The 12,379-nt window shown below is 41.1% G+C and overlaps 2 protein-coding genes across 2 annotated transcripts in view; both read left to right on the plus strand.

Annotated features, from left to right (window-relative positions):
* Positions 1-12,379, plus strand: part of MCPH1 (microcephalin 1) — a 592,087-nt gene that overhangs the window by 159,646 nt on the left and 420,062 nt on the right. The window contains exon 9 of the mRNA XM_082249377.1: positions 2,424-2,536. Within this exon, the coding sequence (XP_082105503.1) occupies positions 2,424-2,536 (113 nt within the window). The remainder of the gene's footprint in view (positions 1-2,423; positions 2,537-12,379) is intronic.
* Positions 1-12,379, plus strand: part of TMEM14A (transmembrane protein 14A) — a 1,080,999-nt gene that overhangs the window by 20,748 nt on the left and 1,047,872 nt on the right. The gene's annotated exons all lie outside the window — the stretch shown is intronic.

The raw sequence follows: 12,379 nt of genomic DNA on the forward strand, positions 1-12,379 counted from the left end.
ATGCATGCATCTTGTCAGAGACCACTTTTAGCATCAAACTCTCAGCTCTTGGGCTGGCCTGTGCTTGACAAACTAGCAGTCATTTTAAATCAGTGCCACTTGTACATTATTTTCTTTACAATGAAATGATTGGTTTAAATAAATAGGTGAGCTTTTAAAGGAGAAGTATAGCCAAAAATGTTTTGGCTATACTTCTGGGGATCACAGGAGTACATTTTATTCTGTACTTCTGTGACACATTTTAAGCCATCAGCGGACTAAAGCTCAGTGTTGGCTAACATCACAGACCTGGACCAGGCTCTGAAAAGATGCTGAACGTAAGGTTGGGATCGGCCTAGAACCCTGGACTTGCAGCTGGCTCCATCTCTCAGCTCTAGTAAGTGCTGGAGGGGCAGAGCAGAGTGTCAGTGATACAGTCACTAGCTCTCTGCAGGCTTGAAGACCGAGATCTTGAGTGATCAGCGGTGTTTGATTGCTCAGTTCTTGGTCTTAGAGGTGGCGGAAGATAGCTGCAGCTGGGATCTGTGCTGCAGCCATTTTGGTAATTATGATTGTGTTTTTTTTTTCATCCCTTCTCTTTTAAAATCCCTTTCCAGATTCGTAAGCATTCACAATCTTCTTTCTTAGCACCTTAGAGATGGCTATTTTGATCTTGACATGACACCACACACATTAACACCAAATAAAACACTAGACCAGTGTTTTTAAACTCCGGTCCTCAGGGCACACTAACAGGCCAGGTTTGCAAGAAAACTGAAATACATCCCAGGTGATATAGTTTGCTGCTCAGTGATTGCAGTATTCTAGTCTGCATCTCCCCAAGGTAATACTTAAAATATGGCCTGTTAGTGTGCCCTGAGGACCGGAGTTGAGAAACCCTGCACTAGACTTTAGATATTCAAAGATTGAATGAGACAGACTCCACTTGAATAATAGTTTTGATCACTGGCACCGAATTTGGAATGGCTGTTTCTGATTTTTATGGATTTTAAAGTGGTTATAAATGTACATGTGGCAATCCTGGATTTTTGTTAAAATTGTTATGAGGTAATTGTATAGTGCCAACAATTTACACGGAGCTGTACTTGTATATTGTACATTCACATCAGTCCCTGCCCTGAAGGAGCTTTCCATTCTAAGGCTAACTCACATTCATACATACAGTACACCTACTAGGGCCAATTTAGACATGAGCCAGTTAACCTACCAGCATGTCTTTAAAGTTTGGGAGGAAACAAATACTCAGAAGAACCCCACACAGACACAGAGGGAACATGCAAACTCCAGGCAGGTAGTGTCATGGTTGAGATTCGAGCGGACACCTCTAGTGCTGCTAGGCAGCGGTGTGAACCACTAGCCATTATGCTGCCCAAATTATAATGAATGCACTGTCAATTTTATTTATAATTTGTTCATTGAATTAACTTTGTCTGTGGGCATGGTTTGAATGAAGAATAAATGTTTGACTGTTAGGGCATACTTACCTTTTTTCTTGACTGTAATTTTAACCAACCTATATTCCATCCATGCATCATTATTTTTTATCAGAACAGTTTAGGTTTTGTACTTCTACTCCCTTTATGCCTGACAATCATGGTGCTCATTTCCACTTATCCCTGGCAACAGCAATGATACAGCAGCAAATAGAGGGAGAACAGATTAATAGTTACAACTTGCTGTACGTGTATGACATGGACCCATCGCCTATGAGGAGCTGGGCGAAGCTCTTCTGTTCATTTGAAAGTATGATGTTGGATAAAACTTTGAACCAGAAAAAAATGGTTCTCTTTCTAGTAAGTTTCTTGTGTCCTCTTTGCTCATTAGTAACGTTACATTAAAAATCTAGTCAGAAAGTAAAGTAAAAATGTAAGCGCTTGCCCTGGGGCTACCCCCTTTATGCCTAAGGCCCCTTTCACACAAGGGAGTCCGTTGGCAGACTCCATTTTTCTCAGCAGGGGATCGATCTGCAGAGACAGAGCTGTCAGATCCCCGCTGTTCTCTATAGAGGGAATCGGATGGGAATGGACCGACTGTCCGTTCACATACGATCCGATCCGCTGGACGAATGGAAAATAGGGTTTCCATCCGTCCAGATTTGATGGATCGATCGGATGTCAGCGGACATGTCTCCGCTGACATCCGATGCCCCATAGAGAGGCATGGGGCATCCGTTCAGATCCGCCTGAAAAACGGACAGGCGGATCTGAAGGGGCCTTAATGTTTTTTTGTTTTTTTTTTTCTCTGAATCTGTGGCATGCTTGCTCATAAACCCCAAGACTGTGTGACTATATACATGTATTTTTCATTGAATGTATGCATGATTGGTGCAAGTGGTTACCATGTCCATTTTGCAAAGTAGTGTGGGTTCCTACAATCTGTATTTTTTGATCACTAATTAGACATTGCATTTAATTGATTTTTAGACGCAGAAAGTAGAACTTCAGGCTCTGATGAAATAGCGGGTCTGTCTAAAATGTTTAATGAACAAAGAAATAAATACACCGAGGAATCAAGGAAAACAGAGAAAAGCAGAAAGGTCAGTTGAACTGTAAATTACTTTGATTGGTTCTTTTTTACTGTTTTGCTCAGCAGTGGATTTTTGAATGTGTAGCACAAATCTGTATTGATTTGCTAAAGTACTGAAGCAGTTGAATATGTCGTTAATGCCTACAGCTTATTGACTTGTCTCCTTCTGAACAGCAGTGACAGAACTGTGAGCATAATTTGTACATTGTACAGGAATAGAGGTGAAAGCATAAAAAATATATAAACGAGTTATTACATTTAAATTCAGTTTACTCTATATGCACTGGAAGATTTGGCATTCTGTAGCCATTTTTAACAGTGTAAATGACCTACTATACCATCTCTAAGGCCTGGGAAACAAACCAAGTGCCTGTAGAAGCGTTAGACAAATGGAAAGGTTCCATGTAAACCTCTGCAATTCCCTGTAAAATTTTAAATGCAACATTTGATTTATAACATTATTAAAAGGTGAACTGTGATAATAAGATTTACTTTTATGTAGTGCTTACAGATATGAGAAAACTATTTTATGTGGGATGCAGTAGGCTAAAATTAATTATAAACTGCTGCTAAGCTAGTAGGCATCACTGGTTTGAAGGACATTTACCCTTCCTTATCATTCTTACATTTAATTTATCTAGTCTAACATCAAGATTATAGTGCCTCTATAAATTATATAAACAAAAGTCACAAATGTAGACATTTACTTAGCAGACTTAGACTTGGTAATTTAGCAGATGAAGACAAATGGGAAATGCAGAGGTTACCTATAGTGAAAACTGCATATTAACAAGATTAGTGGATTTCGCAATATAGGCAGTTGAAGTTCTGTGCAGATTCTGACTTCTCATAATTTTTCCCCCCTATCAGTAATTAAGTTTGCTCATCATATTAACCCTCCTCTTATGTTAGAATTCCTTTACTATCCATGATGTTTAGGGTCGGTTTTGACCCGTGTTTTAAATCAGCCATAAAATACCCTCTGAATAATTATTTATCATCAAATTTGTTTCTTACCTCTTGGTTACCTTGTTAGGCTTCTTTATCCTTGAAAAGATTGGTTTTAATATTTTTGGTGTGACCCCCTAAGACCTTTCTTTTGATAGCACACCTCTCATTTTCAAATTTAAAAAATGGTAAAATAAAGTCAGCAACTCTGAAATGTATTTGTCCTATGTTTCTTCACTTTATTTAGAGAAGCAGACAAGCAGGAAAAGAGATAGGCCCCTCCCTAACTACAGCTCACAGGGTTGAGAGGGGATTGGCTGTCAGTGTTACTAAGCAGAGAGAGTGTTTATGATTTCAGTTTTGGCACTTATTAGTGTCCTATAATCCTATATTATAACTGGGTCAGAATTGACCCTAACACCATGAACATCTTAATTTTCACCACAGTATTTTATAATTTAGTGAAAAGGATTATTTTTCTATTACATTGTTTAAATAGAGGTTCCTGACAAAGTAAAAAAATCTTGATGCAATAAACAAATTTATGTGATACTGATAGACATTCAAAACCTGAAAACGGGTCGGTTCTGACCCTAACATAAGAGGAGGGTTAAAGAAGCAGCAGGGAGGTGGTATTGCAAGAAGCCAAGAGCCACTTTTACAACTGCCTGTTTTTCCCAATCTATGCATATTTTGGTATCTGGTGTTTTTGTTATCTTTGCTTTGAAGTAAAACATATATTAAAAATTAAAAAAAAAAAAAAAAGATAATCACAGGCTAAATATTTTTTTACCCAGTATGGTCATTTTTAAAAACTTTGCCTGATTGGTATAGAGTTTTTCTGGCCAATCCATTATTTCCCCATGGGCTAAATGGGCATTATTATTATTTTATGTTATGGCACACCATTGTGTGAAACTCCATTATTGGATCATCGATACTGCCCTTTTTGTTTTTTTAATCCTGTGGCTCTGCTGTCTATTTCTTTGGTGTGATAACCATTACAATACATTATCATGGAGGCTCATCATATACGTTTTTATATATGAACTTTGAATCATGTGATAATTTACCTACACGTAGGAGCACTATGAGAATTTTAATATTTATGTACACAATTATTTATATTTCATATTTGTATATAGATTTATTGTTTTGCACATATTCGTTTTTTTTTTTTTTTTTTTTTTTTTTTGCACCTGATACAAATGCTGCTTTTTTGGGGAGTAATGTGAATTAATTAACACTGTTATATTGCATATTGTTATTATCCAGACAGCACATTTTTTTTCCTTTTTGTAGGCAAGTTGAACTGTATTTGGTTCTAGTGAGTTATCGGCTGGCCCAGGCAGGTGGAAGAGGTTAACTTGTGAAGTTCTGGTCCTAAGCTTTTGGTCCTAGCCAGCCCACCTGTGATATAAAAAGGGGGAAGGCTGAGGCCCTGGGCTCTTTGTGGGTTTTCCCTGCTTGGTCGGATCTTTCTAGCTGCCTGTACGTGGAAGCAGGATGTAATGCCACTCTTCCGTAAAGTACATTATCTATTATGAGCCTGGTCTGAAGGTATTCAGAAGGGGTGCATGTTGATTCTGGTATATCTAAAGAAAGAAGGGTCTGAGAATACACTATGGGGTATGAAGTAACACCACTATAAGGGGATAATTTAGCAAGACAAGAAGAGGCGTGTGGTTGCTATGAGTAAAAATTTAAATTTAAGACACAAAACAATCAGTCATTAGTCAGTGTACCTGGTAAGGTGATAGGTCCTCCTGTAGTGAGGGGGTCGTTGTCTGGCTCCCTCCCTAGCGGTCGGTATTAAATTTCAACCGGATCTGAACCCATCTAGATTGTGAGCTCTAATGAGCAGGGCCCTCTAATTCCTCCTGTATTGAATTGTATTGTAACTGTATTTTCTTCCCACATATTGTAAAGCGCTGCGCGAAGTGTTGGCACTATATAAATCCTGTATAATAATAATAACGTTATGGAGATCTATGGCCTGGTCACGCAGTATGGAAAGTAAAAGAGTTAATGAGTGCACAAATGAGGTGCAAGGCTATTGGGAGTACGGTAACAGAGGTGTACGCTGGACTGGTGGAGTGGGAACAGGCTCAGCATGTCACTTCTAATGCTACATATACGTTAGTATTTAGTGACCTGGGGCAGCACTTTTGCCAATGGAATTAAGTTTGTTATTTTACTGCACGTGGTGAAGCTCATCTCTAAGTCAGGGTACTGCCTTAAAGAGGAGTTCCATGCCCCCCTCCAAAAATTAAGTCAGCAGCTACAAATACTGTTACATTTACTATTACGGCACTTACCTTTTCATGCATTCAATAGTGTCCTCACCCAAGCCGATTCTTGAATTAGCTCTCGGGTGCTTGTGCCACCATCTCGGCTAAGGGAAACCAGCAGTGAAGCCTTGGGGCCTCGCAGCTGGTTTCCTACTGCACATGGGCGAATTGCGCTACGCTCTGTAAATGGGTCGGCTTTGGGGGGCAACTCTCAGCCCACTTCACTGCAGTGATGTGAGCCAGAAGTGGGAGCGGGTAACTGTCAAAACCAGATACGGGCTTCCCCCCAAAAGGTGCCAAAGGAGGCAGACAAGCGGAATGTCCCCTTGTGGATGGAGCTCCACTTGTAGCCTCCACCTGGTCTTGGTCATTGATAAGCGCACTGTGCGCTTATCTACTACTTGCAGGGCGAAGATGACCCCGCCCTCATGTTAATTATTTTCTTTGCTTAATTGTTCACTTTCAGCAACTTCACCTGGTTGGTGTAAAGAATTTTTCTGGTGGCCAAATTTTTTCTTTTGCCATTTGGGATATATATATATATATATATATATATATATATATATATATATATATATATATATATATATATATATACATATATATTAATAATAATAAAAAAAATATATATATATCATTTTTGAAAATATTAAAGCTAAATTCTACATTCCCTGAAATAAACAGTGGTCATCCATGCAAAACAGTCAATGTGCTGGCCTACCAGTAACCACTACTTACTTTTTTCTGTGACAGGAATAAACATAACCGCCAATTGCGCTTAACTTCCTTAAAACTAAGAGGGGTATATGCTAATGCCAGGAGCCTAGCTAATAAAATGGATGAGTTGGAAATGTTAGTACATGAGGAGGACATAGACCTTGTGGGAATAACAGAGACTTGGTTCGACCCCTCACATGACTGGCTGGCCAATATCCAAGGGTATTCGGTGTACCGGAAGGACAGGGTAGGAAAAAGAGGGGGAGGGGTATGTCTCTATGTCAAGAACAATATAAAGGTGACAGAAAGGAGTGACATTACGGATGGGATGAGCATGGATTTAGAATCTGTGTGGGTTGAACTCCATAGGGAAGGAGAAAAGGGGAAAGTAATTGTGGGGGTTTGCTATAGGCCACCTAACCAAGGGGAGGAGGTAGAGCTGGAATTTTTAGCACTAATGGGTAAAGTGGCAAAATTGGGATCAGTCATCGTATTGGGGGACTTCAATTACCCCGACATTGACTGGGAAGAGGGGACTGCACACTCACAGAAGGCCCGCCTATTCACGGAAACCTTACTGGATAATTACATGTCACAGTTGGTGGATTCCCCTACCAGAGAAAACGCAGTCCTGGATCTATTGCTCACTAATGACCCAGACATAATCTCGGAGGTAGGAGTCCAGGACAACCTGGGCTCTAGCGATCACAGGATGATCACATTTAGTGTAAATAACAAGACAAGTGGGGAACATAAGAACTCTAAACTTCAGAAGGGCAAACTTTCCAAAATTGTACTCAATGATGGAAAGGGTAAACTGGGACCAAACCCTGGGATCCCTGACCACAGAGGAAAAATGGGAATGCTTTAGGAACATATTAGGCAAAGGCATCTTGCAGTGCATTCCTATGGGAAATAAATTTAGAAGAGACAAAGCCAAACCTGGCTGGCTAAACTGTAGAGTCAAAAAACTTATTAGGGGGAAAAAATTGGCCTTCAAGAAGTATAAATCAGAGGGCACAGTATCGGCTTTCGAGCAATACAAGGAGGCAAATAAGAAAAGTAAACAAGAAATCAAGATGGCTAAAATCAACTTTGAGAGACAAATAGCAGAGGATAGTAAAAAAAACCCAAAGAAATTCTTTAAATATATCAACAGCAAAAAAACTAAGGCAGAGCATATTGCACACATAATTAACAATGATGGGAGGATGGTTACAGAGGACACTGAAAAAGCAACCGTGCTAAATGCTTTTTTCTCGTCAGTCTTTACACAGGAAAAGGAGGGGTACACTGACCATGACTGTATGGTTAGTAGTAATAAACAGGACTTGCCACCATGGCTAACAGAGGGGGAAATCAGGGAAAGGCTGGATAAACTTAACACAAACAAATCACCAGGACCGGATGGCATACATCCGAGAGTACTCAAGGAACTCAGTAAAGTTATATCGAGACCACTGTTCCTGATCTTTGCTGACAGTATTAGGACAGGAGATATACCAGGGGATTGGAAGAAAGCTAGCGTGATTCCAATATTCAAAAAGGGCCAGAGGCATATCATGGGAAATTATAGGCCTGTCAGTTTGACATCAGTAGTATGTAAACTTCTGGAGGGGATGATAAGGGACTATATCGTAGAGTTTGCTAAGGACAACAACATCATCAGCAGTAATCAGCACGGGTTTACAAATGGGCGTTCTTGTCAAACCAATCTCCTAACATTCTACGAGGAGGTGAGCTGTGAGCTAGATAGGGGGAGACCAGTGGATGTGGTGTACTTGGATTTCGCTAAGGCGTTTGATACAGTTCCCCACAAGCGCTTAATTTATAAAATAAGGTCTGCAGGTATCGATAGCAGGGTTTGCTCTTGGATACGGAACTGGCTAAAAAGGCGTGTCCAAAGGGTAGTAATAAACAGCGCATACTCAGACTGGTCTGAGGTGGTAAGCGGGGTCCCCCAAGGCTCAGTCTTGGGACCAACCTTGTTCAATTTATTCATAAACAACATTGAGGCCGGGATCAGTAGTTCGATATCAGTTTTTGCAGATGACACAAAATTGGGCAGGGCAATAACTTCACAACATGAAGCAGATATCCTACAGAATGACCTGGACAAAATAACAGAGTGGGCAACGACATGGCAAATGAGGTTTAACGTGGAGAAGTGTAAGGTTTTGCACTTGGGGACTAAAAACATAAAAACACAATACACGTTAGGAGGGGAGCCCTTGGGGGAATCAAAAATGGAGAAGGATCTGGGAGTCTTGGTTGATGATAGATTAGGAAACAGCATGCAGTGTCAAGCGGCAGCTTCCAAAGCCAACAGAATATTAGCATGCATAAAGAAAGGGATGCATTCCAGAGATAAGACTATAATCCTTCCACTTTATAAAACTCTGGTCCGACCGCATCTGGAGTATTCCGTCCAGTTCTGGTCGCCAGTCCTCAGGAGGGATGTGTTGGAGCTGGAGAGAGTCCAGAGAAGGGCAACTAAACTAATTAGGGGATTGGAGGACCTTGACTATGAAGAGCGTCTACAATCGCTCGATTTATTCTCCCTGGAGAAGAGACGTCTGAGGGGGGACATGATAGCAATTTATAAATATCTTAATGGGGATCCTAGCTTAGAAAAAAAGCTGTTCATTCGAAGGGATTGCATGAGGACTCGAGGGCATACAATGCGATTAGAGGAGAAGCGTTTTAACCTCAGGCAACGCGGGGGGTTCTTTACTGTTAGGGCAACAAGATTGTGGAATTCTCTACCACAAGAGGTGGTTTCTGCGGGTAGTATGGTGGCTTTCAAAAGACTCTTAGACTTACATCTCAAGGATCAGAACATTCAGGGGTATGGGAGATGATTACAGCCACACATACCTACACAGGTTGAACTAGATGGACTATTGTCTTTATTCAACCTCACCTACTATGTAACTATATGTAAGGCAATGCTAATATTACTATGTAAGCAAGGTCTGCAGTATGAGATCCTCAGTGAAGAAATAGGCAGGCTGTTCTTCATTTCTCCCAGCTCCACTGAAACTGATCTGAGGAAATTGATTCCTGGTGGAAGCTGCTTTATTTGTAGGGTAGTTCCTCACTCCTTTTACACTTCTAACAGCACAGCCTGCTGCTCTCCCAAGAGCCAAACCAGCAGACTCTTGAGAGGTGTAGTGTTGTGGGACGCACCTATATATCCAGGAACACCCCGGGGACTCTGAAAATACCTCTTCTGGATGGTGCTATGATAATGTCCTAGGAATTTACACATTTTCATAAGGAGCATGTTTCATTGTACATATGTAATTACTTTTTCCTTTAAGCTTAGCATTAAACCTATTAAAATAATTTTTAGTTTCAAACAAGACCTTACAGAAAAGTGTAGCACCCTTCCTGATAGACTGTTAGGAAAGTTAAGTACATTTATTTCTGTTTGGCTTCACTGTAATCAGCAGACCTGTGTGTAAATTCTTTTGGGCTGTTCTTGGCTCTGCAGACTTGATTGCGTCTTTCTGTCTTTTAGAGGATCCCAGAAGACAATGGGTTTGGAGGATGCAAATTAACAGTCTAAATACTTATGTTGTGTCAGCCAATCCATGAGGGAAGGTCCAGTAGTTGGCTAGAGAGGGCTGACATGTTCTGGGGCCTAAGGCACCCCTGTTCTTGTCCAAGAAGAGATGTTAACAGCCTGAAATTTCCTTTCCAGGCAGCCCAGCTGAAGTTCTGCCTGTAATTATCAACGTCCCAGCTTGCAGGTTTTATTGACAAAGCATGTTTGAAAAAGCTAAAGTCAGAAGCTGATTGGTTACTGTGCTCAGCTGCATCACATTCTGTGTGCACCAGTTTTAGTAAACCGTGCTTAGCCTTTTTCATAGCCGAGAAGTTAAAATCTCTGTGTTACTGTGGCAAAAAGCAAGCAAGTCAAGTTAAGTCCCTGCTAGAAGTCAAGCAAGTCAAGTCAAGTCACAAACCAAGTCAAAATACTGATCTACCCCAATTTTCACCTTTAAATCAGTTAAAAGTCAGTGGTCAGGAAAGGTTTTATTTTCAACATTAACAAAACTGCTTAGTGCTTTTTTCTTGGCATATTAAAAAAACACTTTGAATGCCCAAACAGCTCAAAATCCTTTGTCCGGTCATGTTTCAACACCACAGTCACTAAAAACATGTATTTCCATTGTTAAACAGCCAGTGTTCTAAAAATCAGAACACACTGAGGTGTTTTAAGTGACTGTGGTGTCAGAAACATGACAGGCACATTAATTTTGCTTTAACACACCTTAAGAAAATGCAAATATTTAATAACTTAAAAAAGTAAAGTCATTTCGAGTCATATGTCTCAAGTCAAAGTCAAGTCTCAAGTCATAAATACCCATCTAAAGTCAAGTCGAGTATTTTATTAATTTTAGTCAAGCAAGTCTCAAGTCCTCAAACTGGTGACTTAAGTCTGACTTAAGTCAAGTCATGTGACTCAAGTCCCCCACCTCTGAATACTCTCTCTTCTGTTAAGCCAGGTATTTAGTGATTATAGTCCATCTGCAAGTGTGCATCCCTTGAAAACCCAACAGAGCCAGAGGAATCTTATCTTATAAGTGTTTTAACTGTTGGCTTGTCACAAGATGGGAGATCTACAAAAGCTCTTACTTTTGGTCAATTCTGTTATTTATGCATGTAGTGTTTCTTTAGCCATTCATTTTGAGTCAAAAAATAGTACATGGCATTTCTTCCACCATGTAATTCTATATTTAATTTGCATCAGTATTCTAGTAAATACATACGTTGATGCCCTATACTTTGTAAACTGGATCTTCTAGGTAAAATATTTACAGCTACTTTTCCCATTTCCAACCTCTTTCTGCACACCTTAGGCTTCATTCACATGGACATATGAGTATTTTCTGCATGGAATGCAGGGTCTTTGTTGGCAGATCAAGCAGAAGATCCTGCATGAAACACACATTCAAAGTATGCATACAGCATTTAGACACAGTGGTTGATTTACTAGAACTGAAGAGGGCAAAATCTGGTGCAGCTGTGCATGGGAGCAAATCAGCTTCTAACTTCAGCTACTTCAATTAATCTTTGACGAAAAACAAAACTGGAAGCCGATTGTTTTCTATGCAGAGCTGCTCCAGATTTTGCACTCTCCAGTTTTAGTAAATCAACCCATACAGTTTTTTTAATTGACTTTATGCAGGTATGTGTTTACGTGTATACACTTATAAAATCTACAGATTTGTATTAGAGATCGACCGATTTTCGGCAACACCGATATATCGGAGGCCGATATGCACTTTCCCCGATATATCAGAATCGGCCTTTGGATTTACCGATATTGCTGACAGTTTTGTGACATCATTGCGTATGTTGCACGCACACATTCTGCCTTCTAACACCACCTCCCACGCCTGCGTGGCCCATACGTGGGGCAATTCACCGCGTGCTGCACACGTTCTCTGCCTTAAGACCGCCTCCCACACCTCGGACAGCCTCGTGTACAGCCAGCTGCAGTCCGGTCTGGTCACGGTGCCAGTCATCCACCCACAGGCCCTGGCCTTAGCCACCCACCACAGGGTGCCAGCCGCCAGCCATCCGACCCACAACAGGACAGGGTGCCAGCTGGCCAGCATTCAGCCACCTACCCCACAACAGGGTTCCAGCGAGCAAGCAAACCAGCCACCCAGATGACACCAAGCCAGCCACCCACAACAGTGTTCCTGCAAGCCAGCCACCCACAGCAGGGTGACACCAAGCCAGCCACCCAACCACCACAGTGTTCCTGCAAGCCAGCCACCCACCCACCACAGGGTGACACCAAGCCAGCCACCCGCCACAGTGTTCCTGCAAGCCAGCCACCCACCACAGGGTGACACCAAGCCAGCCACCCACCCACCACA

The sequence above is a fragment of the Pelophylax lessonae genome (genome assembly GCF_965119305.1).
Source record: "Pelophylax lessonae genome assembly, chromosome: 3".
Lineage (NCBI taxonomy): Eukaryota > Metazoa > Chordata > Amphibia > Anura > Ranidae > Pelophylax > Pelophylax lessonae.